General features: G+C 38.5%; 1 protein-coding gene across 1 annotated transcript; it reads left to right on the top strand.

Moving 5' to 3' along the window:
• Positions 1-686: 686 nt before the first annotated feature.
• RASGEF1A (RasGEF domain family, member 1A) lies at positions 687-20,020 on the top strand. Its single transcript, XM_009875645.1, has 12 exons — positions 687-726; positions 4,704-4,832; positions 9,743-9,880; positions 13,152-13,373; positions 14,078-14,152; positions 14,393-14,485; positions 16,104-16,206; positions 16,474-16,553; positions 17,114-17,305; positions 18,839-18,962; positions 19,183-19,255; positions 19,788-20,020. Exons 3-12 carry the CDS (start codon positions 9,833-9,835, stop codon positions 19,810-19,812), a joined length of 1,035 nt encoding a protein of 344 aa, XP_009873947.1. The 5' UTR covers positions 687-726; positions 4,704-4,832; positions 9,743-9,832; the 3' UTR covers positions 19,813-20,020.
• Positions 20,021-27,409: the final 7,389 nt, after the last annotated feature.

Here is a 27,409-nt window from a genome sequence, read left to right on the forward strand (position 1 = left end):
GAGATGGAGAACAGCATTAAACCAAATTCATCTCCTCTACAGCAGGACACGTGCCTTTATAGCTCAATCAGATCACCCAATTTAGCTAAATTAATTATAAAATAAGTAGATAAGTAAGGTTTGAACAAGAAAGAAGGAGCTGTATTTGAGTCATCTTCAAACTGCAAATTTTCTATTTCTAGTCGGTTGCATGTTTATACTTAATTTCATGCTCATTTCTGTTTTTAGGCAAGTTGCCACAGAAGGTAAGAGTGATAGCCATTTATGCTAATATTCTGTCAGAACAGTAGCCAATATTGCATGTGCAAGAGAAAGGTATAAACACCTCAAGTCTCATGTCTCTGGCTACACATACAAAGAAAAGCAGCATGGCATCATCAATGGATTTGCACCCAGAGAAGCTACTGTTAACGTTAGCAGAGATTACCTTAGTTTGAGAGTGATGTATCTGTAAACTGCAGTACTCATCCAAATTTTTGGATTAATACATCTGAGCACAATGCTTTAGAAGGCATCCCTGCCTGTGTGGACACTGAGCTAAACATCAGAGGAACTTTCCAGATGGGGAGAAAAAAAAGGAGGTGGGGGAGAAAGCAAACACAGAGTATCTTTTTGTGCTGGTTACAGAGGCAAAACAAAAATGTATTTGCCATTTTGGCAGAACACGAGACAGGCAAGGGAGAAGGGGAAAGATAAGGACCTAAATTTGTGTACTGCTCTTTTCAGGCTTGTTTGTGTATAGGGACTTGTTCAGCACATAGAAAAATGTATACTCATGAGACAGAGGAGTTCGAGAGGTTAGGAATGGAATGTACCAGTCTGCAACCCTTGTGCCCAAGCAAGAAAGCGTTTCCAGAAAATATTTCACAAACAAGAAGTTCCAGAATGAGCAGTGGGTGCACAAAGAAAATATTTTTTTATTATTATTTTTTTTTCCTTCTCAAGAAGGCATCAGTGCATTCTTGGGTCAGAGAGTAACAATTCCTTTTTTAGTTTTGTGCGCTCGTGCTCTCTTTTTTTTAAATATAATTCGGCTCATCTCTTAGCAACAACTTTAGGCACTAAAGGAATCTGGCTTCTTATTCTCTTGTAAAGCACAAGCCCCTTTTGTGTCAGCTTACGTTGTTCCAAGTGAAGAACGGATTTTTTTTCTGCTCTCCTCCCAAATACCTGTCACTTTTGTAGGATAAATGGAGCTTAACTTTCAATCTCATAGTTTATGAAAGCATTTTTTAATCATTCTTTGTCAAACCAGCTAGCTTCATAGCTACATTTCCGTCTCCAAATTATCACCCTCATGATTAGGGGACTGCCTATGAGAGAGCACAGGTTTTTACACTATTATAACATTTAGCCTATATATGTATGTTAGTACAGGTGCAACAAATCACAGAAGTTCTTGATTTAGATAGGAAATATTTCATACTAATGTCACATGGCTTATCTAAAACAACTGTGTTCCTAATCCCAGAGACCTACTGCTAAGCTGAAATGTATGGCTTAGTTCAGCCTGAATTTTCTTTATTGGATAGGGAGTGGCTATTAGCAGAGAGGCAGGGAGATGAGGGTCAATACTGCTGTCAGACCTATAATTTTTAATTTGGTTCTTAATTGCAGTTATGTCTTGTCTATGCCAACATAAGCAACAGAAGTATCAAAAAACTCATTGTAAGTAGATACCACTACATTGTAAACCGGCATATCTTGATCGACCATAATGGGACAATTGTGTTTTCCAAAGTATTGAGCCTAGTTCCAGTTAAGTGACTTTAAAAAATTGAATAATCATTCCAGAAGTAACAATTTCTTCCTAAAACCTAGTAGTGCAGTGTTGTCTGGAAAAGCATTGCATGGGTCCAGTACAGGTATTAGTCATCACAGAGAGAGATCAGCAAGCCTAAAATGGAAAGTACAACCTTCTACGGCGATACATCTTGCAAAAGTTCAGCACTTTTTTGAAAATCATATAAAATTATCAAAGAAACCAAAATAAAAGCATGGGTCATCTGGGTCACACTTTCCTTGCAACTGGGAATTGATACTCTGAGTGGGCCTTTTTCAGAGTCACTCTGGGTAAACACTATCCCACATCACACAGACTTCCACCAAGGAGCCCAACACTAGAATTAGTATGAGAAGCAAAATTATATCTTTCCTTAAAACAATGTGTTCCCGCTTATCAGAGCGAAGGTCACTGGCAGGGCAACACAGCTTAAGTTGTGATTCCCTGATATTTACACATAGGGGCATCTTTCAGGCAGGCTTCTAAACTCTTGAAACAAGAATATGGGGAAGGGATGAAAGTAACAAAGTCCATAATTTATTAATTTTTTTCCCTATTCCCCATCTGTCTCAAGTGCAAAATACGGTAAAAGTGAAGGCTGCTTCATGTTTCTAGAACAAAAATTTTCACACAACCCTGTGACAGCTGACACACCCAACAGCTAAATTCCTTTCCAAGATAGTCCAGACTCAGAGTTTTAAGTTCAGGGACACTACTGATACAGATGAACACATAAGTTGGTTACAAAAAATAACAGAGGATAACCAGGCCCAGTTTAAAATAGAAACGAGAAAAGAAAACGCACCACCATTCCCAAATCTCACAACCTAACACTACTCTTTCTCTAGCTTTCATTCTGAATGGGGATTGTATCCATTTAGAGATCTTTCCCATATTCATAAGAATAAAATATCCCATATGTCATCCCACAACACAATCAGGTTCGCTTCTGTGAATCAGGTTAGCTCTTCAGCCTAATTTTAGCTCCCACAACACACCACATACGTAGATGATACAGTGTTATCAACTGTTTCCAGATGTAGGCATAAAAGCTACATTGATTTTTAAATTTTTTTTAATTAGTGAAATTAATTTCTTTTTTTTCATTGCAAACATAAAAAATCCCAACCCTCTGAACTTCTGGGGAGTCACACAAAAGCCCAGTTTCTTAAATTCTCCCAATGTACACTTTGTGGGAGATGTTTGCAATGATGTCATCATGTTGTCAGTGTCCTGTCACTGCCCTGGTCACCTGCTCGAAGCCACCAAGAGCCCGATTGTTAGGTGGCCCCACCTATCCATCTTCCGTATGCATCAATGGAAGCACTGCTCAAGAACCTGACTGTCCTTCCAGTTAACCCTTCTCCTCCTTTCTTCCTGTATTCATAAAGAGCTGATAAGGCAAAGACTATAGATTAACTCCAGTTTTGATTGTACAAGAATTAATGCTATTCCTAATGTAATACATCAACCCCAGTGCTAATAAGATCTCAAAATCAGAATAAGCATTTTAAATGTCTCAGCTATGTCACTCTCATCAGCTTCCTCTGCAAGATCAGGACAGAGTTGGATGTTTAATAGATATATGCTTGATCTATTATACTGTTCACTCCCAGAACAACATGTCTTTTAGTTAATTTTCTTTATTTTATTTTAAAAGAGTCCACACACATTTTTTCTTTCCCTTTATTGTATTTGGAGCTTTTTAGTGCTAAGTTTATACTATAGGGCACACTGAGTTCTAAAGAAGTGGAAACATTTTTTCATTAGCAGCACATTTTATTGTGATTAGAGAGATAAACCCCCTAAATTTTGGGGGGTCCTAAAGGTACCATTATTGTTTAACTACAAGCATGTTTTAGAGACTGTGAGCAGCAGAATTAGGTAGCTAACAGTAGAGATGTCATACTTCAGAAAACTGGTCTTAAATTTCCAGATGTCCCAATTTACTTGCCCAGTCCAAGGTGCTCACATTGACTGTTTATATTCACATTTAGCTGTGGCCTGCCAAATCACATTTTTAGAAACACATTGCAAAACAACAGCACACACTACAAACATAATAAAGATTAATTGAAATCCATTGTCAAGGAGATCTCCTGCAATTTCCTAACTCAAATTTTGTCAAAAAAAAGCCTAAAAGAAAACCAGAAGTGCTTATGAGATGCTACTGTCATTACTCAATCACATTCAAATACAGTAGCCAAGTTTCAAATACTGTAGCAAGACTAGGGCACGAAGGCATTCTAACTTCCATTAAGCTGTACAGAGTATGATTTGGAATACAATGCATTACAGCTTTTAGAAATAGAGACACTATTTCTAATGAGAAATAATAATTGTTGGCATTTATTAGCCATGTTGATATTCAGAAGACTCTGAATCAGGCCCCAAATGAGTAGTTGAGCTTAAAAGTAAATTATTGTCATATTGCCACAGTCTTAAGCTAAAGCTTGTGATTGTGGGAAAAAGGAACAAATAAAAATACCCATACATGAAGCAATTACAGCTGTGGCTTGGAATACAGATGAAGCAGTTTTCTGCATCTCAATGGAAAACAATCACTCTTAAAGAAACAAAGCAGCAGAAACAGTAGCATTTAAGAGGCATAAAACCCTACCTTGGACATATTTCACTTGTCTTTTTGGAGAGCAGTGACTTATTAGGCATATTAAGTTTTGCATTTTAAAGGAAAACAACCGGGAATTTGCAAACACCGAGCAGCCTTAAAGCCTACACCATTTCCTTTTAACAGAGCTAGAAAAGACCACTATGTATCTGGAGACAGGGAAAAATATAAAAAGTTTAAATGAGGGAAAGTTACATTTGTTGTTTAGGGAACAGTTTTTCTTAGGCAGGCAGATTATTTTTGCTAAAGTTATTCAACTTGGTTGTTTTTTTCCCCTCTCTGCTTCCACAGAGGACTTACATCTTCACTTTCCTATTGAGCTCACGAGTCTTCATTCACCCACACGAGCTCCTGGCTAAAGTGGGGCAGATCTGCATTAAGCAGAAGCAGCAACTAGAAACGGGGACTGAGGCAGAAAAGGTAAACAAATGAACTATTATGTCCTTTGGTTAACTGTGCTACTGTCACTTATTTCCCACTCTCTCCTCATTGTAAAATTAAATAGATTGGTAAAGAACAAATTGAAATTGTAATTGGAGTGTGTTAGTAGGTGCACTTTCATTTGGGTCTTTTCCTTGAAATACTGTCAGTTCTTTGTTAGCCCCAAACATAGGTTATGTATTACCTTACCAGCTGGATACAGGGGCTGGAAATGGAACTTTGCTCCTCGCGACACAGGGCAGTGTTGTGCCACGAAACCTGCCCAGCGAGTTGCTTTGCGCTTTTGGGCTTTCACCAAGTTAGGTCTCACTTGATTCTGATTCCTCTTTCTCCAGTCACCCTTGCCATCCTGTTAGAGTAGGTTATTGGTGGGGTGGTTTAAGTTGGTATAAAGGTAAAACAGAAAGTTACCTCTCACAAAAACTATAGGGCTGCACTACTTAAAACTGTAACGTGTGCTGACGTATTTGACTATGCAGTTTTACTACAACTGATTAAACCAACTGGGACAATTTACAATACACACATCCCTTTAAGTCCACTATTATGGAAGGTGTGTATTGAAGGGCTTTTGACTAAAATTGAAAATACCAGAATAGTCCAAGCTGGAGTGCAAATAAGACACAAACAAGGATGAAATCAGAAAGTATTTAAAGACCTAAATTGTTCAAATCCTGGGCATGTTTTGGATCCATTCTTCTATGGTGTGAAATGATATGCTCGCTTTCCTAATCTTCAGCATGTTGATAGTCCAATTTCATTCTCTCCTTGCTGTGTCAGGACTCTGAGTGGGAATAACAAAAGGTAACCCTGTGGTTTGGCAATAAAGAGTTTGACAGCAATACTGACTTAAGGGCTTCATTCTCCATTACCATTCCTGGAGTACAGTCTCTCATTATGTCACAAAACTACTCCACAGGAAAAACTAACCTTTTGGTGCAAAAGTACTTTTATCCAGGTCAGTCCCCTGATCTGCTCACCAAATAGTTATGTAACTTGTCATGTAGGTGCTGGGGAATACAGGGAGTCAGGAAAAGAAGGTGCAAGAACCACTGCATCCAGCTTTGTACACTGAGATGATAATAATTCCCACTGCCACTACCAAACTGAGCAACCTCAGACTGAGGCTCTGTAAATTGTAGTGGTTCCCCAGCAACACGTAACTAAACAACAGAGGTAGGAACTTGTAAGAGATGATGTGACCATCTGAAACATGAAGTAAGTAAAGCTGATACATCGACATAGGAAGACTGCTATCAGTAGCTTAGTGTCAAAATATATGTGAAATACTTGGATTTAAAAGTAACGGGATAGAAGATGAAACTTTTGTGAATTACAATACATTTAAGATTTTAAAAATTAAAACAGTGTCTGGGGGCCAAATTTAAAGATAGTGGTATTCTGACTTTTTAGTAGATGTGTTAAAAAAAAGTAATCATGGCTTCCACATTGATTTGAAACAGCATTACATCCTAAGAACCAGGAGCTCATACTCCAAACACCCACACTCTTACGCCTACTGCTGACAATATGGAAATAGGCCTACAGGAAACCCAACAAAAAGCAAGGTGACAATAAAACATGAGTGTTTTGGAGGCTGCTTCAATCTAGACGCTTTGCTGCCCTCTTGAATATAAACCGTAATTTTTTCCTGCCCATTAAACACAAAATTCTTTGAAAACACTACTGAACTTCTGACATCTCTCTCAAATGACTACTTTACGCTTTTCTACTGCAAGCACCTGTATGCTTTACAGAATAGCTTGGCCACTGGCATTTGCAGACATTTGTTTTTCTATCTGCCAACAAACAAAAGCTGATGTCACATGCATCATAGAAATTCTTGACTCAAGACACTATGTATTCACAGTCATAAGCCATTAAGGTATCATCAGCCACCAGCACCTCCTAATTAAGTGGCTTTGTAGCAGGAAATAGCTGGCAAAAGCAGTTAAAGCAGCTCTGATAATTTCTGATAGTTTGCTTATGCAAATCTCTTAAGATGAGTTGCTGGCTGACTTGTTGCCTGGGTAGCCTGTGAGTTGAAAAAGTGGCAAGTGGCCAGGTTTTGAGGTTACATGGCACAATACTTATCATTCCTTTGTTTTTGACATTACTGGCTAGCCAGGAGTCCTGTAGAGAATCACCCGGAGAAAAGTAAATTAAAAAGGAAAACGTCGGGATGTCTTGAAGCCCACTTAGAATCCTTTTGGCCACTCATAAAAAGGAAGAGTTTCACCAGTCTAAGATATAACTAGTGATTTGTATATTATAAGTTAAGCTTGACCATAAAGGATAAAGTTTAACTCTCCATAAGCACGTTAGCAACTGGAAAGACCCAAGCAAGACTGTCTCAGAAAAAAGCACTTGCAGAGTATTATTCAGTATAAAACCCTGTTAAAACTGTGGTGGCGTTATTTCTGCAGCTTAAGATTATTTTTTTAAAATCAAAAGCTAAAGTAGTAAGAAATAAAAAGAGAAAATGTAAGTTAATTTCTATTAAGCTATTATTGCCTGGAGTCATAAGTCCCTTCAAAAGTGATGATTTCCCTCAGTTCTTGTCACTGGTAAGTTCTTTTTAAAACCAGAAATCAAAACACGACTCATAACCAGGTTGTTGTCATTAAACCTCTCTTTCCTAGTAAACCCCCTACCCTCTTCTAGGAGTACATGTTTCTCAGTCCTGTCTGTCTTGTGTCATGCAGAAAATGCGTGATCCATAGTACCTAGATTAATACAAGTATTTTTTTCTTTTCGAAGAAGTATTTATGGGAGAAGCATTCCTGTAGACACCAGAGAACTCTCTATCTGGCCTCGCAAGGGGAGGCTCACATCTGGAGTAGGCCCACAGAGAAAGGAAGTTGGTAGGTTTATTGCAGCCATGACAAAAAGGAAACGCGTGCTGCTAGCCACATATCTGTGTGATTTCCATCTAGGTTATCACAAATTATGTGCAGGCTGCTTTGAGTTTCAGAGTGCACATGAAACACGAATCTCAAGTTTTGCTATACTGAGTTTTTTGTGTGTTGCTCTCTGAAAGCATCCTTTATTTTTATGAGCATTAAAAGCATCTGATAAAATATTAAACTTTTTTTACATCCAAAGAACAATTACTCAAGAAGTAATAATGGTTGGCAATTTATCTTGCAACAGGTACCTAGCTTTCCATCACAAAGGAAGTAAACCCTAGAAACTAATGAGTAGATAAATGAAATGAGAAGTCAGTGTTTACATGGAGATGCTTGCCACAGCATAAGGACAGATTTCAGAACCTTGCTGCCCCTATCCCTCCTTTTTAGTTTCAAAAGTTAAAGGAGAACTGGAATAATTAATACCAAAAACCAGTTCTGTAGCAGCTTTAAGTAAACAAAAGTGGAATAGGCATGTATTTGTTAACTTCAGCTGAATCGAAGGGACTGGCTGGCTAATTTATTCTTGATCACCACCTACAGATTATTTTTTTCATGTCAGGCTCCACACGTTTCCTAGCAAAGAAGTCTAAATTGTCTTTTCCCCAAGGTAGGCAACAATGGAAGTTTGGAGGACAACTATCAGCTTCCCACACTGTTTAGAAGTACCTTGAAGCTGGGCTCCACAGGAGCAAGAAAATTCCCTTCAGACTTACAAGGAGCACTGGCTTATTTTCAGATTAAGGATTCAAGGGTGGATGATTTAACTTCAAAGCTCTTATTAATCATTATTAATATTCCCACTGACGGCATACCAGCGAGATGTAAAAAAAATGCAAAAAAGAGCTTAGTCTGTCTGACTTTTGGTTTTGATTAAATAAACTGGGACATAGTATGATCAGATGATGTTTTGGCAGGAATTCCTACCAATTCTTGGAAGACATTCTCTATTTGTCTTAAAAGAAAATAAACTGATTTTCTGTATTGACACTCACATGCTAAGTCACCTTCTGTCATCCCTAAGAGGCTGATGGAGAGAGTGGTGAAGAAAGTGCACTGTGCCTGTGGAGAAGGAGCTGCTGTGCAGTGGGACTTCTGTAGCTTAACAAGTGGGGAGGGAAACAAATGACAGCTTCTTCCTCAGTGCATTACAAGTTGGGTGGGAGGATGAATATAAGCTGAATTAAGTTTTGATTCCTCTTGTTCATTCAAAGTGTGCTTAGCACTTGCTCTCCCAATTTTACAAGAGTGCTTCCTTGAATTTACTACTGCTGCTTTCTATTGCTATGACAGTGGAAAAATTGGCACTCAATTCAAGGCCAACTGATGAAAAGCCTTAGAAGATTCATGAGTAACAGAAGAATTTAGAAAATAGCTTTCCCCTTCCCTTTATGTGGTTGATAGCTTTTTGAGTAAGAGCCAATACTTTTTATTTTCAAAGTCCATTTTGATTTAGGTGTCATGGAGAGAACACACACGTCTCTCCTGTCAGTCATATTTTAAATATACAGCTCAAACTAGAGGGTCTGACAAATTCTATAGAACAAAAATTCTCTTTGTGAACTTCTCTCTTAAAATATGTTTGGTAGAGTGCTTCAGTTTGTACACATTTGAATTCAAACACTAAGGTACTGCTGCCTCAGACAGCATAAATCAGCTTTAGTCAGTCCCACTGACTTCAGTCAAATAAGTCACTTAAACTATTTTTGTCATCTTCCTGTCTTTCTACAACAAACCTTGAAAATATCTTCAAAGTGTTTGGTAAGAGACATTACCAAGATATGATGAAAGAAGGGAAAAATCATACTATTTAGGAATCTAGCTCACTGTTAAACACTTTCTTTTTTTTATTCCCTTCACCTACTACTAATGCAAAGTATTTTCAAGGGTGTCTCTAGTTTTATGTGTGCCTTCATCAGCTAATTTATTCTTCAGTCAGAAAGGTCTATGGTCAGTAATCAACTCATTGTTTCTTTCTAGGCAAAGCTAAAATCCTTTGCTGCCAAGATCATTCAGCTCCTGAAGGAATGGACTGAAACGTTCCCCTACGATTTCCAAGATGAAAAATCCATGAAAGAGTTGAAGGAGATTGCTCACAGGATCACGCAATGTGATGAGGTAGGGGTGGGGGGAGACAAACCTAAGTGGTAAAGCAATATTTGTCAACCTTTTTTATATAGTTCATCGTATTATGAACAAACCTTTGCTCCTGCACTCAGTATTTTCTAAATGGACTACAGAAGCAGCCGCTAAGCTGTCAGTGTAACTGTGGGACATAGCTAAGCAATGAATTTAATGGTCCATTAGCAGAAACTGTCCATTTGTAATCACCAAGTGTAAGAGGAAGAAACAAATGTCACAACAGTATGAAAAATGGATGTGGTGCAGAAGGAGAAAGGAAAGAACCGTGACTATAACGATACGATGTAGTTAACTTCCAAAACTATTTATGTATCATCCTTCGTACTTTGTTACGCTACTCTATACCCTAAGTCCTGCAAGACATATCGAATTGGATTGAATGTACCCTTGCTCAAGGCAAAGAGACATTATTTAATAGTTCATTCCTAGCTCCTAACGGAAGTCAGCAATTGTTTTGTTGCTATGTTTCAAGTGACATACACAGTATTCCCACAAAGGAAGTTACAGTTGAGCTCTGGGAGCTCATCAATCACCCATCTTAACAGTTTTGAGTTTCTAGGCTATGAAGAAAGCTAGACCTCACAAAAGACTTTTCTGAAGCAAATAGATAAAGCAAATGCAAATTAAACAAGGGCTGTTAGTTTTCTGTTCGTTTTTCTGTATTGTTGGTTATTGGTTTTGTTGCTTAGTGGGGTATTCTTTTTCCCCAACACTCAAAAACTACACTTTTTTCACATTGAGAAAGTTACGGTAACTATCAACAGACAGAAGGAAGGATATAGTCAAGAAATCTAAGGAAATTTGTCGTAAAGGGTTTGTAGGAATGTGAAGGCTTACTTATACAGAAGTAGAAGCTTCTTGTTTTTAAACCCACAACTTCAAGGTATTTTGGAGAACAATTAGCAGGAAATAGGAAGACAATTTATTATTTGTTTTTGTTGATTCAAGTATAGGGAAAATGAAGAACAACAGGTTTGACAGCACTGCATGAATCAGTGGTGTGACACAATACAATTAGGTGTTACCAAGTTGTCAGAAGGAAGTATGTCAGTTTTGTTGCATCAGCCAAGCTGTTAACCTAGATGGTACTAGAAAAATGTTAGTGCCTTAGTAGGAAGGGAAAAGGAAACAGGATTATAATATGCCTTCTATTGCCTTTGTAGACAAGGTTTGCAGTGAAGAGGTGTATTCTGGCAGAGATGCTACTGTAAAAGGGGACTTAACAGAGGTGTTACTTAGTGTCTGTATCTTAGTATTTAATTTGTGTATTACTTTGAACTAGAAAAAAGTTGTGGCTTCTTTCTCCTCCCCTTCCCCCAACTCTTATGTGTGAATAAATTGCCATTTGAGAAAAACATATCTTCATGGAATGGCTCAGTGCTCTGGTGTCCAAGGCATCTAATGACATCCATTAATTACAACATCACCACATCTATCCCCTTAATAAGGCTACAAGTCAAGTTTGATCAGTCAAGAACTATACCACATTTGATCCCTAGGAAACATGATGTGATGCTGACAAAAAGCAGCTCTTGCTTTCAGCATTTGTTACCACAAGAAATTACCCACACTGAGCTTCAGCAGGGGATTACGGTAATGGTTTTGGGGGGTTTATTTGATATTTTAAATCTTTTCCAAATCCCCTTAAGGACACCCTTCTCCAAACATAGAGAACTTGCACAAGGCAGTCAGGTGCTTGTCCTAGTGGTACCAGACAGCATATCAAATAGGTAGAGATACAGCTAGGCTCATGCCCCAAATGAAGTAGAGATGCCTTGTTTGAACCCAGACAAGGACACACATGGTTGACACTTACTCTGGTATACTCATTGACTTATTTTCCAAAGTTATAAGAAAATTTAGGGTAAGACTAGTAATGAAAGGGAACTGCTAAAACTGAGGGCATTTGTCTAAGTATTAAGATATACATTCACAACAGCTTAAGTAAGCTGTACTTTTCCATGTCCCTATAGTTTCTTCATTTACTTTCACACAATATCTGTAATACTCTCACCCGCCTTCAAGTTTGATTCTATATGATCAATAACTAGTCTGCTTCCTCCCAGATACACAGGTAATTCAGGCATAGCAACTGAAGTAAAATAATTTACAATAGAAAGCTCAGCATACCAGAGAGCAGAATTAGCATTTTGTTTTAGTGCCCCACCACACTCCCTTGCCATTCCTGAACACTTGTAGCACAGTATCAGAAATGGCCCCAGCCAGCTGCTGTTCAGCAGTAATCCAGTTGCCTCAAGATGAGCGACACTGCTTTCAGCTTTTCATTTGATTTCACTTGGGAGTCAGATCATTGCCTTGTAAAGCAACATTCTGACATTATTATTGCTTAATTATAGCATGCCATATACAAGTATTTGGTAGTCATCGTCTCACATCTGCTACATAATTTCAGTCATCACTGCACATTAGTGGCTTCTTTGAATGATCACAAATTCATTGCAGTTCTTTCTAGTGCATCCAAGTTGACTGGCAGAAACCAGTGCAGCAGGTTGTAAACTAACGGTTAACCTTGTGGCTAACTTCAAGAGAAATAATTTCAATGAAAGGAATTTGCATGGTAAAGAAGAGAATGACTGTCTTTGGTAGAATTAGTTTTTCCAGCAGCAGGAAGAACAGAGTTGGAGAACCTGGGTCATTTAAAACAGCAATGGGAGGGATGGAGGACTAGAAAGTGATTTTGGGGTTGATCTTAGAGAGATGGCTACAGGACACAGTCAACAGCAGAAAGAATTCAGCTTGCCTTAATTGTCAAAACACTGAGCAGGTGGAATTATATTTTTGTGGCTGTACCAGGCTGTATCCTTATAGATCTTATGTTTAAAAAACTGTACCTGATGAACAAAAAGGCATCTTAGCTGTCCAAGAACACTTCATACGCAAAAGATCCAAGCAGCCTCGTGCAAGTAACACAACCACCTTTCACTATACCAATTTTTAAGTTGTTTACACAGATGCCTTTGAAATGGGGCAGTAACCAAAAACTGCCACCAGGAGCAGTTTTTGGAAGTGAAACAGAGTTAGGAAGGCAGGCAGACATAACAACGTCATTAGGAAGTTGAGGGGGTGGGCAGTTAGGACAAGTTTATTTGTCACAGGATGATCAGCTCATGTAAGATGAAAGAAAATGGATAATAGGCATTTATTTTTCTCAGTCAGAAAGTCTTCTGCAATCTGTGTCTGCAAGAGCTAAAGGTTTTTACAGTCATTGTTTCTGCCTTTTGCTTAGGAAAATGGAACAGTGAAAAAGATCATTAGCCAGATGACACAGAATCTCCTGATGGCCCTCTCTGCACGGAGCCAGTACCAGGAAATCAGAGAGAAATTCCGGCAACCTGTTACTGACAAAGGCACCATCCTCAAAACCAAGCCACAGTCAACTCAAAAGGACATACTAAGCGTGTGCTGTGACCCTCTGATCTTGGCACAGCAGCTGACCTATATCGAACTGGTGAGACACTAATTTCTGTGAATTATTTCATTTCCCGTTCAAGGGCTGGGGCACCTCTCCTATGAAGACAGGCTGAGAGAGTTGGGGTTGTTCAGCCTGGAGAAGAGAAGGCGCTGGAGAGACCTGGTAGCAGCCTTCCAGTACCTGAAGGGGGCTCCAGGAAAGCTGGGGAGGGACTGTTTACAAGGGCATGTAGCAACAGGAGGAGAGGCAATGGTTTTAAACTTGAGCAGGGTAGATATAGATTAGACATTAGGAAGAAGTTCTCTGAGGGTGGTGAGGCACTGGAAGAGATTGCCCAGAGAGGTGGTGGAGGCCCCATCCCTGGAGGCATTCAAGGTCAGGCTTGATGGGGCTCTGAGCAACTTGATCTACTTAAAGATGTCCCTGCTCACTGCAGGAGGGTTGGACTAGATGCCCTTTAAAGGTCCCTTCCAACCCAATGCATTTTATGATTCTATGATATAAATATTAATATACTCATCAATATGATTTTTGCTATGATTTTGCTGAAAACCTCCAATGTTTTAATCAAAAAATGAACAAGACCAGTTAGGTACACCAATAAAAACACCTCACACATCTACATGGTAGGAAGATGAATGCTAGCAAAATGTTCTCCTAACTTTGGCTTTATTGATGCATTTTTCACTGAACTCCCTGTTAGTCTGTACAGTGACAATCTCTCATCTCTCTAAACATAGGAAAGAGTGAGCAACATTTACCCAGAAGATCTGATGCAGATTGTCAGTCACATGGACTCCCTGGATAATCACAAGGTACAAGAAAGAGAAACAGAAGGGAAAAAGAAACAAAAATAACCAGACTAGAGAACCTCCGTAATTCAAGTATACCCTATGCAAGAAAAAACTGGCATTTTCTAGCCTTCTGTAAGCTCATGCCTTAAAAAAAAATATCCGACAAGATGATTTATCAAGACATGAAAAAGTTTGTCCTTTGGTATGTTGACTTTATTGTGATACAGAATAGGATTAACGTGTGGCCTGTTCTCTTAACAGTGCCGAGGCGACGTGACCAAAACCTATAATTTGGAGGCCTATGACAATTGGTTCAATTGTCTCAGCATGCTGGTGGCTACAGAGATTTGTCGGGTAGGTATTTGCAGAAAACAAGATAGCAAAGTGATCCTGGCCTTAAGGACAAAAGGCAGGCAGTGGTCTAATAGCGATTTAAACATTAGCAGTGTAGTGATAATGGCATTACTCAAGCATTAAAGTATTTGCACACTTATATGATTAACAGTTCATGGGTATGTTTGGTGTTGCATATATTCTCTAGTTTTGTGTAGCTTCCAAGTAGCATTAGTCACGCAGTGAAATGAAACTTAGAGGGAGTTTGAGTTAGGAGCTCTTTTGGATATTTTTTTTTTTAAACATATCCATAAATTCTTAAAGATATCCATGTTTAAACACGGATTTACCAAGAAACAGCTATGCTTCCATTGCATTTAGGTATCATTAGCACTGTCATATACTCAAATTTGTTATAGAAAAATCAGGAATAAACTTTCTTCAAAAGTCTGGAGAGAAAGTGGAATGCTGGAACACTTAAAAAGAGGAAAGCCTTGTTAGAGGTTAAAGTAACTTCTAGCATATAATAAGCAAAGAAATGGAAGGTACGTTGCACAAGAAACCCCCCACACACACTTTTTCCCCTCATGTATTCTCTGTCTTTTTAGATTCCTATTAATATGTACCAGTTATAGCAAATGGGAAGTTTTCTTGCAATTCCTACTCGGTCAGTAGCCCTGCTGTGGAAATCCAGATGCCTACTGCAGTTTTGTGAAATCCAGTATATTGATACTAATCTTTTAATATTTCCTGCTGTTATAGAAACTTATTGCAAAAATACACCAAGACATAATCCACAGCTGGCTGGTTTCGCTAATACATTTAGTAAACCAGTCAAAAAAAAGGTTTTAGCATACCAAGCCATCGACTACTGAACCATTTTCCTTTAATATGACAGAAATTGAAGTATTTAAGAGGGTTGTTTGTTTTTTGGTTTGGAGTTTATTTTGTGACTTTGTGTTTGTAGCAATAATACTAGCTTTAACAAAAATAAAGACAAAGACTGGTGGCTTTTGGAAATGAAGTTTGTAGACAGTGCTATATATTAATTTTGCTATGTCATTTATAAAAGAATCTTCAAAGCAGACATTCAGCATCACTTGCTAGATCCTTTACATGTTTTCATGAGTGGGAAGTTGTATATTTGATTGGCGCTGCCTTCCTTCTAAAGGTCATTTTAAGAGTGTTCACAGTAAAATGAGAAAATCAGGACATAGCAATTATTCTCTCTCACGTTTGGGTTACATGCCCCTGCTCTTAAGTCTGTCCATGGCCTTCCCCCCTTCTTTTTCACATATATTCTTTCTGACAGCAGCCTCCCTCTTCCCGTAACAGGAAATTGCTGAAAGTGTCCAGCTTGTTTGTACAAGATTTCCTAAGGCATCGAACTTTATTTATAAACAAAAATTTACTCCCTTACAACTAGACAAGCAATTGATAGTAGCCCCAAATACTTCTGCTATTTTATTAAAAATTAATCTTATCAAAATACCCTCAGGCCTCTATCACCATAAGATTTAGTTGGATAAAGTCTTGAAGTGTCTATTCAGTCAACCTGTTATGATGCCTTTGGCTAAACATCCCATCCAAAATTCCGCACATCCCTTCCCTATAAGCAGATCTTGGGTTTTTTTTTCAGATTGTAAAGAAAAAGCAGCGTACAAGAATGGTGGAATTTTTCATTGATGTGGCAAGAGAATGCTTCAATATCGGAAACTTCAACTCAATGATGGCTATTATCTGTGAGTATCCTTAATACTGATGACAGTATACTGGCACTCCAGTTTACAGCCTGAGTGGCAAGACTATGCTCATACTTGCCCTAAATTGGCTGTCCACATCTGCATTTCTACAGAGCCAGTATGTACCAGTGCGAGCAGGTGGATGTCAGCTACAACTCTTGTTTGTCAAGCTGAACTGCCTTTCAAAATGTATGATACATAAACTCAGAGTTATGTTAGCCCTATATGTTTTCAACTCAGTTATTTCTTTGTCTCTTCTTTTTCCAGCTGGCATGAACTTGAGTCCTGTGGCACGCCTCAAGAAAACTTGGTCCAAGGTCAAAACAGCCAAATTCGATGTTTTAGAGGTATGTATAAAGATTAGACCTTATACACAAATACACCAAATAGTTTCATCCAAAACTCTGCTGTGGAATTACTAACTTGGAGTTCACAGACGCACGTCTGTATATATGCTGTGATCACCAGCATATATTTTTTCCAATGTAACATCAAGGTAGTTTTCACCCAAGTGAATGCCATTTTGCTACCACTAAAACTAATTAGAGTACTCCATCTAGTGGAGATCTGAATGAAAAAAAGAACTTAATCAAAATCATCATCAGAAAGACTGGTGACCGCAAATTAGAATTTTGTCTTTTTTCCAATCGCCATTTATCATCTCCTTTAACTCTTCCATTAACCACTGAAGCACAGCATCCAGTACACAACCCTCCTTTCAAACAAGACAGAAGTCAGAAAAACTTGAATTTAGACCTGTTCAGTGTAAAGTACTCTCTTGCAAGTTTAAAAAGGGACCAAACAAATTCGTCATAAATGAAGTCTCTGATGATTTGATCAAATCTTTTTATTTTTAGAAAAAAATATTTTACTTGACTGTCTTTCTTCCCCCCCCCCATAAAATCAGCATCACATGGACCCATCCAGCAACTTCTGTAATTACCGCACAGCTCTGCAGGGAGCAGCACAGCGATCTCAGACTGCCAACAGCAATCGAGAGAAAATAGTCATCCCAGTTTTCAACTTGTTTGTTAAAGATATCTACTTTCTGCACAAAATACACACAAACCGCTTGCCCAATGGGCAGATAAACTTCAAGGTAAGACTTTGCTATTGTAGAAGCTGTAATGCTAGATAAACATTGTACGTTACAAATATTTGCCAGTTTTGAACTTCTAGCTCATTGCATTACCAATCCCTTCAGCATTGCTGTGATCTAGACATAAAGTGACATCATTATCTAGGGGAAATGACTTCACCGAATTTCTGTGAAAGGTAGCTCTCACAGTTGCCAGTTTTATATTACATATCCAGCAGATCCACAATTGCCTATATAGAACAGAAACCATAAAACTGCTGGTGTGTAATTGTTTCAGTTAAAAGCTTAGTTTTGAAATGTACTGAAATAGATTTATTTTTTTTTAGTTTTACATGAAATGGGACAGATGCACTGCAAAATGTAAAATTCACATAAGCAGAACTGGGTGAAACAATAATTAGTTACCAAAACTGATGCAGGAGAAGATAGAGAAGAAAATAAGAATTTCAGAAGCCAAGCCTCCAGCATTAAAAATTACTTAAATAATGCAGACATAGTCTAGTGTTAACAATTGGAAAGGGAAATTTCCTCAGCGAGTATTGTACTCATGCAACATTCAAAACAAAGGAAGGAATTTGAAATCAAGAAGTGCAAGAACTTTAGTGTAACATCTATGACTGCAGACAAAAGTTTACCACTCCTCAGCCCCGCACGCTCACTTATATTCAAAAGGGGAAGCAGAAGGCAGCAAAGAATGGGAAGTAAGTTTTTCGGTAGCAGCAAGCCATCCTATCAGATCAAATTGTAACAGGTAACTTCACGCTAAGTTGCCAGCATTGGCTGATTTCATGTCATCAGGTTAGCTAGCTACGAAAGTTGTATTTAGGAGCTCTTCAAGGGAGTTTCCACAGGTCCTGCAGTCTCTCCCCCCAACTAATAAACATACAAGCCCAAAAGACCACAGCCTGAGAAAAGCACTTTTGAAGTTCTTTTGCAATTATTAAGGCTAGGTAAAGGGAAGGGGGTACACAGAATATCCAAGACAAACCCTAAGTAATCGCACATTTCTTAAAATCCTAGGAAGGAAAGGATATCTTTAGTTTCTTTACATTTAAGAAACAATCAAAATAGCATAAAGAGTGCTTAATGAAAAAATCCATTATGTCACATTTCATGTAAGCTTGGAAATGTAAAAAGGAAACAAAAAACATTTCCTGACCAGTTTCACTCACAGGCTAACTTAGAGGTATGACATAGAAAACAGGCCAATAGCACTTCATTATATATGAAGAAAAGATTGACAATGAAAAGAATTGAATGCAAAAGATCAGGTGGTTAGCGGGGATACACTATTCTAAACTTGAGAGGCTTACAGCAGTTGAGGAACTAGGAACAAAAGGGGAAAATGAAGGGAGAAGAAGAGGAAAGGATGACAGAAGAAGAAAGGATAACAAGGAAGACAACCAAGTAAGGGATAATAAGAGAAGAAGCATGAATAAGAAGAGCGAAAGGCTCCAAAACTGAAACAAAAGAACTAATGTTTGAAGAAAACAAACATGACACTAATAATATTCTTTAAATTACCTCATGCAGAAATTCTGGGAAATTTCAAGACAGATTCATGACTTCCTGACATGGAAACAAGTTGAGTGCCCTTTTGAAAAAGACAAGAAGATCCAGAGCTATCTACTCACAGCACCCATTTATAGTGAAGAAGGTAAAATCCTTTATTCAGCATTATAGTGAGTCTTCCTACTTGTTGAAATGCAGACAGAATAGCAAATGAAAAAATTAACATGCAAGAAAGCCTGAAAAGTATATATTATTAGGTCTTACTGGCTTCTGATGAGAATAAACTTTGTCTGCCAAGTTACACTTGCTGTATTGTAACTTTTTTTTTTCCCAGTGTATCTAATTGTTCTTATTTTATTTACTAGCTCTGTTCATTGCATCTTTTGAAAGTGAAGGTCCAGAAAACCACATGGAAAAAGACAGCTGGAAAACACTCAGGTATGAAACTTCCTCAGACCATGAGGTTGTTTAGTGGACATACACAGGCATGTCATCATTAACTACCTTTCTCCTATTTTGACATATCTGTACCAGACAAAGAATGAAGAAGCCTATACATGCTGAGCTACATCATGACTGTGTTGTCCTAGAGACAGCGTTTCCCAGCGATCCCTACATTTCCTAGGAAGCCCATGTAACCTTTGCACTTGTGACACTCATATATAATGTGCTTCACATTAAATCCGACGCCATTCAGCAAGCAATAGTTTAGGATGACAGAGGAACGTATATTATTTGCCTGAGCACATCCTAAGGGCCTGAAGTGATATTACAAAAGTTAAATTTTCATTTAATTTGGAGTCAGCATCTTTATTGTGGAAAAATATGAGGTGTGTTCCAGTTTATAGCAGCTGAAAAGCTAGCCCTTGAAGAAAGGCTTTCAACTAATGATGCAAGATAGATCTATTGCCAACCTTTACACCTTTTTGTCATGATAGAAAAAAAATTTATTTTTTATTCCTTCTTCTAGGACAACTCTGCTTAATAGAGCCTGAGATTTTTGGATCTGATCTGCAGACTTTGAAGCACATCGAATCAACTTGTTTTTACAACTTGACAGACTTGGACTGAGCTAAGACTGACCTCACTGGCTGAGGTCTTTTTTGTATATACAGTAACTTTTATGAAATAAAATGTGGTAAATATTTCACATGTCAACCTTAAGGCACTTAAGTAAAGGGTTAGGGGTTTTTATTTTAAATATAAGGGCAGGGCCCTGTTCTCAGAGATGAAATGTATCTTGGGAGATGGTATCCCTGAGGAGATCTTATTCTATCAGCATCCAAATTTTTATTTTTTATTACTTCCACCTAAATAAAAATTAAAACACACATCCCAGCTAAAGCCAGTGGTCAGATTAAATACTCCATTGAAGCAGTAACCTGTAGAACCCTCAACATGTCTCACTAGCTTTGAAGTGACAGGTCTCCTTCAAATCAGCGATTCCATTCACATGTATTAGTGTGTGTAGAGTCGAGGCCTTAGACATCTGCAGTAAGCGTGTTCCTCCCCTACATCAGAAAATAGTGCCTTACAAGGTACTGATATCGTTTAGTGTACCTTCTATTACGCCGGACTGGAAGTAAAGAAAATAAAAATATGGGTGTCTCAAAACCAGCTACAATGTACTTTTTAAATAAAATGGAGAATACGGCACATGAAGTAGAGTATACCTGCCTGTAACATTGATGGTGCAGCAAACATATTTTTGTTACGTGATTTAAAGAAGTAAGATGGGGTAACTGCTGGGGGATGTATGTTTGTATGTGAGTATGTGTGTGTGCATGTGTGAAGATGCACACATGTCTAAGTTTTAATATTTCTAGGAACTACCCTTTAAATTCTGGCTGTCAGAATAGTTCATGTTTTCCTTTTTAAAAATCAGGGATTTTGTTTTCTTTAAGAGAAGGATGTCTAACCTCGATTATCTGCAAATCAAGCTCAATACATTTTTTTGAAAAGTTTTCGGAAAGTGAAAATCATACACAATCTACGGAGAGGGACGTAAACTCAGATGTGCAGTTTGAAGTTAAAGCTAAAATTTCCAAAGAAACATAGGAAGATTTCATCACCACTGAACTGGTCACTTAACTCCCTTGGCTCCTTTGAAAATGCTAGTCTGCAGCTGCAGACAATTATAGCAAATGCCAATTTAGGATATAAGCTTTTTGTAGTATTTTGCAAGCTACGATTAACTATCTGGGCCAGAACCCATTGAAATCTAAGGGAAAACACCATAAGAAATAGGTCAAACCTTTGACCCCAGGTCAGTACCAGAATTAGAGGTGATCTGTAAACCCACTGATCATTGCCTTTTCTACTCTCTCCTTACAGTCTCGAGTTCACACGTAATTTTGCCATTCAAATGAGCACCTGAGTAGCCTGTGTTGTATTAAGAGTCAAGGTATTAATTTCCAGGAAAAATTATACACACTTCAGGACTTACTTTCTCACCTGATCTCTGAATTAAGGAAGAAAAGTATAGGCTCAGATTAAACATTATTTTGTCTAATGAACAAATTACCCCTGAATACCTGCTGTCTTTTCCAGTAATTGTTCTCTTAAGGCTTGAGGGCTAAGTATTTGTGAAGATAATGACTTGCGTCAGACAATTAGAATTATTTTTTTTTAAATGGGCTGTCTAGAGTTTACAGTGGTTACAGCCTCCCTCGGAGTTTCACAGAGGACCTCTGCACAAGCTTCTTTAAAAGTTATGAACTCTTAGTACATGGGGTTTATCTTATTCTGCCTTCTGCTGAAGAATGGGCAAGATTTCCTGGACTGAGGGTCTGGTTTATTCCGGTCCAGTAGAGTCTTCTTGCTGAGTGCCTACAACCAAGAGCAGTGCCACTGTCTCATGTAGCATCTGCAATTCCTTAGTAGAAATTTACTCTATTGGCCCTGTAGAATGGTGAAAAATTAAAGAGCCTTCCCTCTATCTGTTGCACACCCCCTTAACAAATACTTCAAATTAGAAGAGTAAGTTGGGGTAAGGAAGAGAAAGAAATCAACATTCTGCTATTCCCATAGCACCGGCAAAGAGAAAAAAAGCAAGTTATTCCATGAAGAAGGAAGAAGTACAACAGCCTAGAAAGGGGGAAGGAACAATTCTTATGATCTGCTGCTATTTCTCCTGTGCTGAAGTACCGACCTTCAGCCCTGGATTAGAGTAAGAATATTTATGCTGTATTATTACAGTGTTTTGCACTTTCAGAGATGTTCTAGCTAGTAACATTGTTGGACACTATAAGAAGGATTGTAGATCAGCTTTGTTTATGTAATTGAAAAAAATAAAGGATGCTTAAAATTTAAGAAAAAATATATATTTGAAATGCAATTTTAGAACACTTTCTGTAAATGTATAAAAAAAGCTTTCACATGAATGTGCACTTCACTGGTCAATCAGTCCTAGTATATACTTGAAATCAATGCAGTATTCACATTGGTTCCTTTTTATTTTTCCTCCCTCAGTTTGATACGTTCCTTAAATACTGTGTTTTGCTATTCTGAGCTGAAATGCTAAATATAAAGCTGTACCATAAAGCAGGATATTCCGTGTTTGACTGGATGTGCTTGCATTAATAAAAAAAACCAACTTGCTTCAACCAGGCTTAACTTTTTCTATGATTATTTTTCATTTGCAAACTGATCAAGCCACAAACCAGTGGTGGAATAGGGTGAACCAGCTATATGGAAGGCGATATAGTCAAAATGAACTAACAAGTTACTTTGCTACTTACAAAGATTCATTGTGAAATATTTAAATATCTTTCCACAAAGGCAAGCTACTTCAAATGTTCTCTCTATAATAGCATTTTTTGGGATGTGATACAGTCGGTGTGCTAAAGAGTATTTTCATCCTCTCAGTGAAAGTGATTAACACTTCCACTGTGTAAAAACATTTTATGTTACCAGAGTTGAATTTTGTTTTTTTTTCTCCTACATACTTATCCTTTTAACAGGAAAGCACAGGAACATTTGCTGGCTGCAGCACACTGCAGGGTTTCCTGTAACAGGATTCCGTTGACATTTCAACACTCCAGGACCTTTGGTCACAACCACTACCCTTTTTCACAACCTGCTTTACGGGAGCAAAGCTACTTCTCCAAGGTCACCCAGGCACTAGACAAGCAGAAAGCTGTAAGGAGAATCCATCTTTCCTAACAGACTCCTCCAGTGCTACCCACACCCTCCTTTCTCAGGGATACAAGCCTTAAAAAAATGAATAAAATAATTAGGCCTTGAAAGTGCAGGAGCTCTGGAGGTCCCGTAAGGATTTTATAGCTATTGAAAACTCTCCAGGGAAACAGTTTTGATAACCAGACACCCACACCAGACTCCTAAAGTAGAACAGTACTACTGTCAGCCATCATGGCTCATTAGAAGAGATAATGATGTTTACCACCATTAGGAGGATCAAGCAGACGAGAGTCTTCCTGATGGCCAGTTCACACTCATAATTAATATGCATATTACATCCTTGAAAACTTGCTTCCAATTATGTCCCATCGAGCCATTAGGATAAATTAACTATTTACACAGGCATAAGAGTAAACAACAAAATTGCTTTCAAAGGCGCTCTACTGCCATTAAAGCACAACATCGTATGACAAGCAGTAACTCAGTGCCAGTAAGATATCTTTAGTTATGTTAGCAGCAACTTGATTCATCAAGTTAATAGTTCCCAAGAAACAGCTTGCTTTTAGCAAATAACTCGTATAGCAAAATTCAGCTGACTAGTCAACTGACAACCAAATACTGGTAGATCTTTTGGAGAGAAATCAGTAATTCTGAGGATGTGGAGACAGATCTTTCCTCTTCAGTCTGCAACATATATCATTTTATCAGGGCAACTCCAGCTTCCCAACCAACCAGAAAAGCCTGCAGTGTATAGAATCCCAGATTAGTCTTACGGTTCTCTGCAGCCATTAAACAGGGCTGTGTGGACAGCGAGATACTGTGAAAAAAATGTTTATAAAAACATCACATTGCAGAAAGACTTTATCCTAAAACGCTAGCGCATGCTGTCAAAGAAGTTTCCAGCATGCCTTCTTTTCTGCTGCCCAAGGTGGAGGATAGAAACAACTTTTGGGGGTATATTTCCACAGTAACTTGGAGATACAATCTAAAGCATAACCATTCTGTAATGTTATTCATAACAGTGAAGAATTTAAACATTTCTAATATTTCCAACTTTGCAAGAAATTTCTAACATCAGCACTTTTCTGGCTTCTTGAAACCATACTCAGCTTTTGCACAGAAAATGGATGCAGTTGATTGCTGCAAAATAACTTTAGGATATTTTTTTTTTCATAATGAAATATTAAAAAGCAATCAAGTTCTATGTCATGCAGTGACAGCTGATGCAGTCTCAGACAGATATTCTGCCTTTTCCTCAGGGGGTGTGATGAGGAAGAAATTCAAGACCCCAGGAAATGCAACATTAGTTTAAAAATAGTAAGCCACAAAAAATTAGTCTGTTCTGTTCTACTAGGATGCATAACTGATGATATTAAGAATGCTTAGGCTTCTAACAACTAATAATGAAAAACACTTCTACAGAAAAGTTCTGTAAGAAATAGTGCTTGGCCGAGTCAGTACACAGCTATTTGAAACTATGAGTAGCACCTACCAGAAAGGAATTGAAAAAAAAAAAACAACACAACAAACCACAAACAAAAAAACCCCCCACAACCTCAAACCCACAAATGAAGAAACCCCAAACCCAGGGCTTTTGCCATGCAGCAGATTCCTGTTAACAACCCCACCTCAACACACAGTGTGGAGACCATTTCACAGGATTGAAAGCTGAAGGCAAACACAAACCAAAGCATAAAACATCCCTACCTGATCTGGGTCAGGAAAGAAGAAACTGGAATTTTAGTGAAAATCTGCTTCCAGTATTTTAATCTTATCAATCTAGCTTCTTCAGATGAAGTAGGTTTCTTCATCTTAAAATTAATATAATTCTGTCTGGAGGCAAGAGGTCACGGAGATCCAGCAGAATCTCATCACATAGACACAGAAGTACTTAATATCTTTTTAATCTCTGTCATGTGAGCACACCAAGCCCTCTTCTAATTCTGAGGGGTTTGAAATTCGAAGAATCTTGCTATCCATCAGTGTTGACATTGAAAGTTTCCTTTAAATATTTAAACAACATCCAGTTGTTTACATTGAATAAGATATTAGTAACAACACTCCACCTCCCCCAATAGCTATTAAAATAAAGAAGTGAAGTGCAACATATCAATTGCAGCAACAGAGGACTCAGGGACTCAGCAAGCACAGCTGAAAATGATGTATTTGATTGAAGTCTTTAACACTTCTGGCAGCAGCAAAATTTAACAAAACATTGAAATATTCATGTCAGTGAACATTATAGTTCAGCACTGAAGAACTTGCCTCAAGTTGAGAAAAATCACTCCTAAGATGCTTCATGAAAAACATGAAATCCAAGCAAGTAACGAATAAACCCACATATCCGAGCAAATCCATTTTTTCCCCTCTTATCTCACTTCTTAGAAATTTCACAATATCAGAGTATCCAAAGAATTTCGCAAGAAACCAGCAGCCAAAAAAAAAGTCACTTTGACAAGATTTTAAAAGCCAACAAGCACACATCAAAAAAACCAACCAACCAACCACCCCAACTCAACAACTACTCTAAGCAGACTGCATTGGCAGGCCAGAATGCTATTCCAGCTGCTCCCCAGTAACTGCACAGCCAGGGAAGAGGGCAGCTCACATGCTGAAAGTAGCCTAAGCCTTGACCTGTCCCTAAACTCCTCCTCAGAGTGTAGCTGAGCACCAAGCCATCTCAGACGTTCTTCTTTTTTCTTCAAGCTATTCCTCTAATATGATCATGTTCCCCATGGTTTCTAACAAAGACGCACAGAAGCCACTGAAGCTTGTATATGGCTGCAGGAAATCTGTGCAAAACCTCGGGCTCTCCTGCAGCCAAAGCCACCGCAGAGCCCATGAGCTCCTGGTTCCACAGCTCTGCACAGCTTCACCTCCCACCTCCTCCACCTTCCTCGCCCCGTGCACGTCCACACTGCTGCTCCTCGCTACAGACACTCCGTGTTTCTCTGGAAAAACTCCAGTGGCACAACCGTGACTCTGCTGCCCCGGAACACTTGCCACTGACTTCAACAGAAGCCAGCCAGGTCGATACACCATATATGTGAAGACTCTTTTACAGCCTCTACATCAAGTTTTATTTTACTCCATATATTTATTTATTTACTTAAGAACATTTTTAGCAGACGCTGGAGAACACTTCGGTGGTAGCAAAGAGCACGTGCGCCCCCCCGAGGACTCACAACGGCCAAAGCAATTACAAAAATAAACGATGTTGGAATTTTTAAGCTCAGACACCACCCACAGTCATAAACATAAGATCACCTTGAAGAGGGTTTGGTAAGCCACTAGCATTGCAAACGGCAGGAGCAGGTTAATATCCTCTCTTATGTGCAATTCAAGCACAGACTGCAAAGCATTCTACATATGGAAGGACATGATAAAGCCTTTAAGTTAACTCGCATCAGCAAAGGGTTTTCACAACAGCTGAAAAGACAGACACAGGTCAAGAGGGCAAAGTTATGTACGATATACAAGTCTTATACTTCCAAGACAACCTTAAAACTGCTGAGGTTAAAGACACTCCTTTTAGAAAAAAATCACCATACTGCATAACACTTAATAGCAATTCAAGTAAACTGGTTAAATCACTGCAAACTCCTACCTAGGCACTTTATTTCAAGTTTAGAAGGACTTGTTTCACTCGTCTCAGAACAAGACTAAGATAACAAAAACCGGGCTGTGTTTTAACAAAACCTTACACAAACATTTAGACGTAAACATAGAAGGGATTTAACATTCTACCTTCACTTCAGGAGTACTTTCGCTACACCACCTATCCTTCTAATACAGCACAACGTATCCTTTGTGGAAGCACAATGAGCTTTCCTGTTAAAAAGACAAAACCATTCCCTTTTCAGTGCAATCTCAGAGTAGTATACCCCTCCCCCCCAGAAAACAAAGCAAATCACAAAACAAGCAAACAAACCCAGCAACACAACAGAACACTCACCTTAGTCTGAGAGTAGAAGGGACCACGCTGCTTGGAAAAGAAATCAAAGAACCTTCTTCTGCCAGCTTCAGGTAACAAATGAGAGGAGTCAGCGATTCCACAAGGCCCTAATTGAGCACACAGCTGCCATCATCACTGCAAACACAACAGCTGTGGCAAAGGGTGGCGTTGGGAGAGGTCCGAAAAGGTCCTCCTTTTGCAAGGTAGCATCCCACCTGGTACAAATTCAGAAGAGGCAAAAGGCCATCATGATGCTAAAATTTAAAACTCCTGGAAGTGTAGATCACAGAAGGTCAGTGGGCACTGCTGAGGCAGTAGTCGATGAGTTATTATGTTTATCCTGAATCATCATTTTAAAAGCTGCTTGAAGTTCTTTTCATTTCATTCACTGATCTGACAAAGCAAAAGAAGTTTGTATTCAGCATGCACTAAAAACTGCAATTTAAATATATATCTGCGTTACAAGTAGTTAGGGTTTACCCACCACATCTCTTTCC

The sequence above is a fragment of the Apaloderma vittatum genome, unplaced genomic scaffold, assembly GCF_000703405.1.
Source record: "Apaloderma vittatum isolate BGI_N311 unplaced genomic scaffold, ASM70340v1 scaffold24158, whole genome shotgun sequence".
Taxonomy (NCBI): domain Eukaryota; kingdom Metazoa; phylum Chordata; class Aves; order Trogoniformes; family Trogonidae; genus Apaloderma; species Apaloderma vittatum.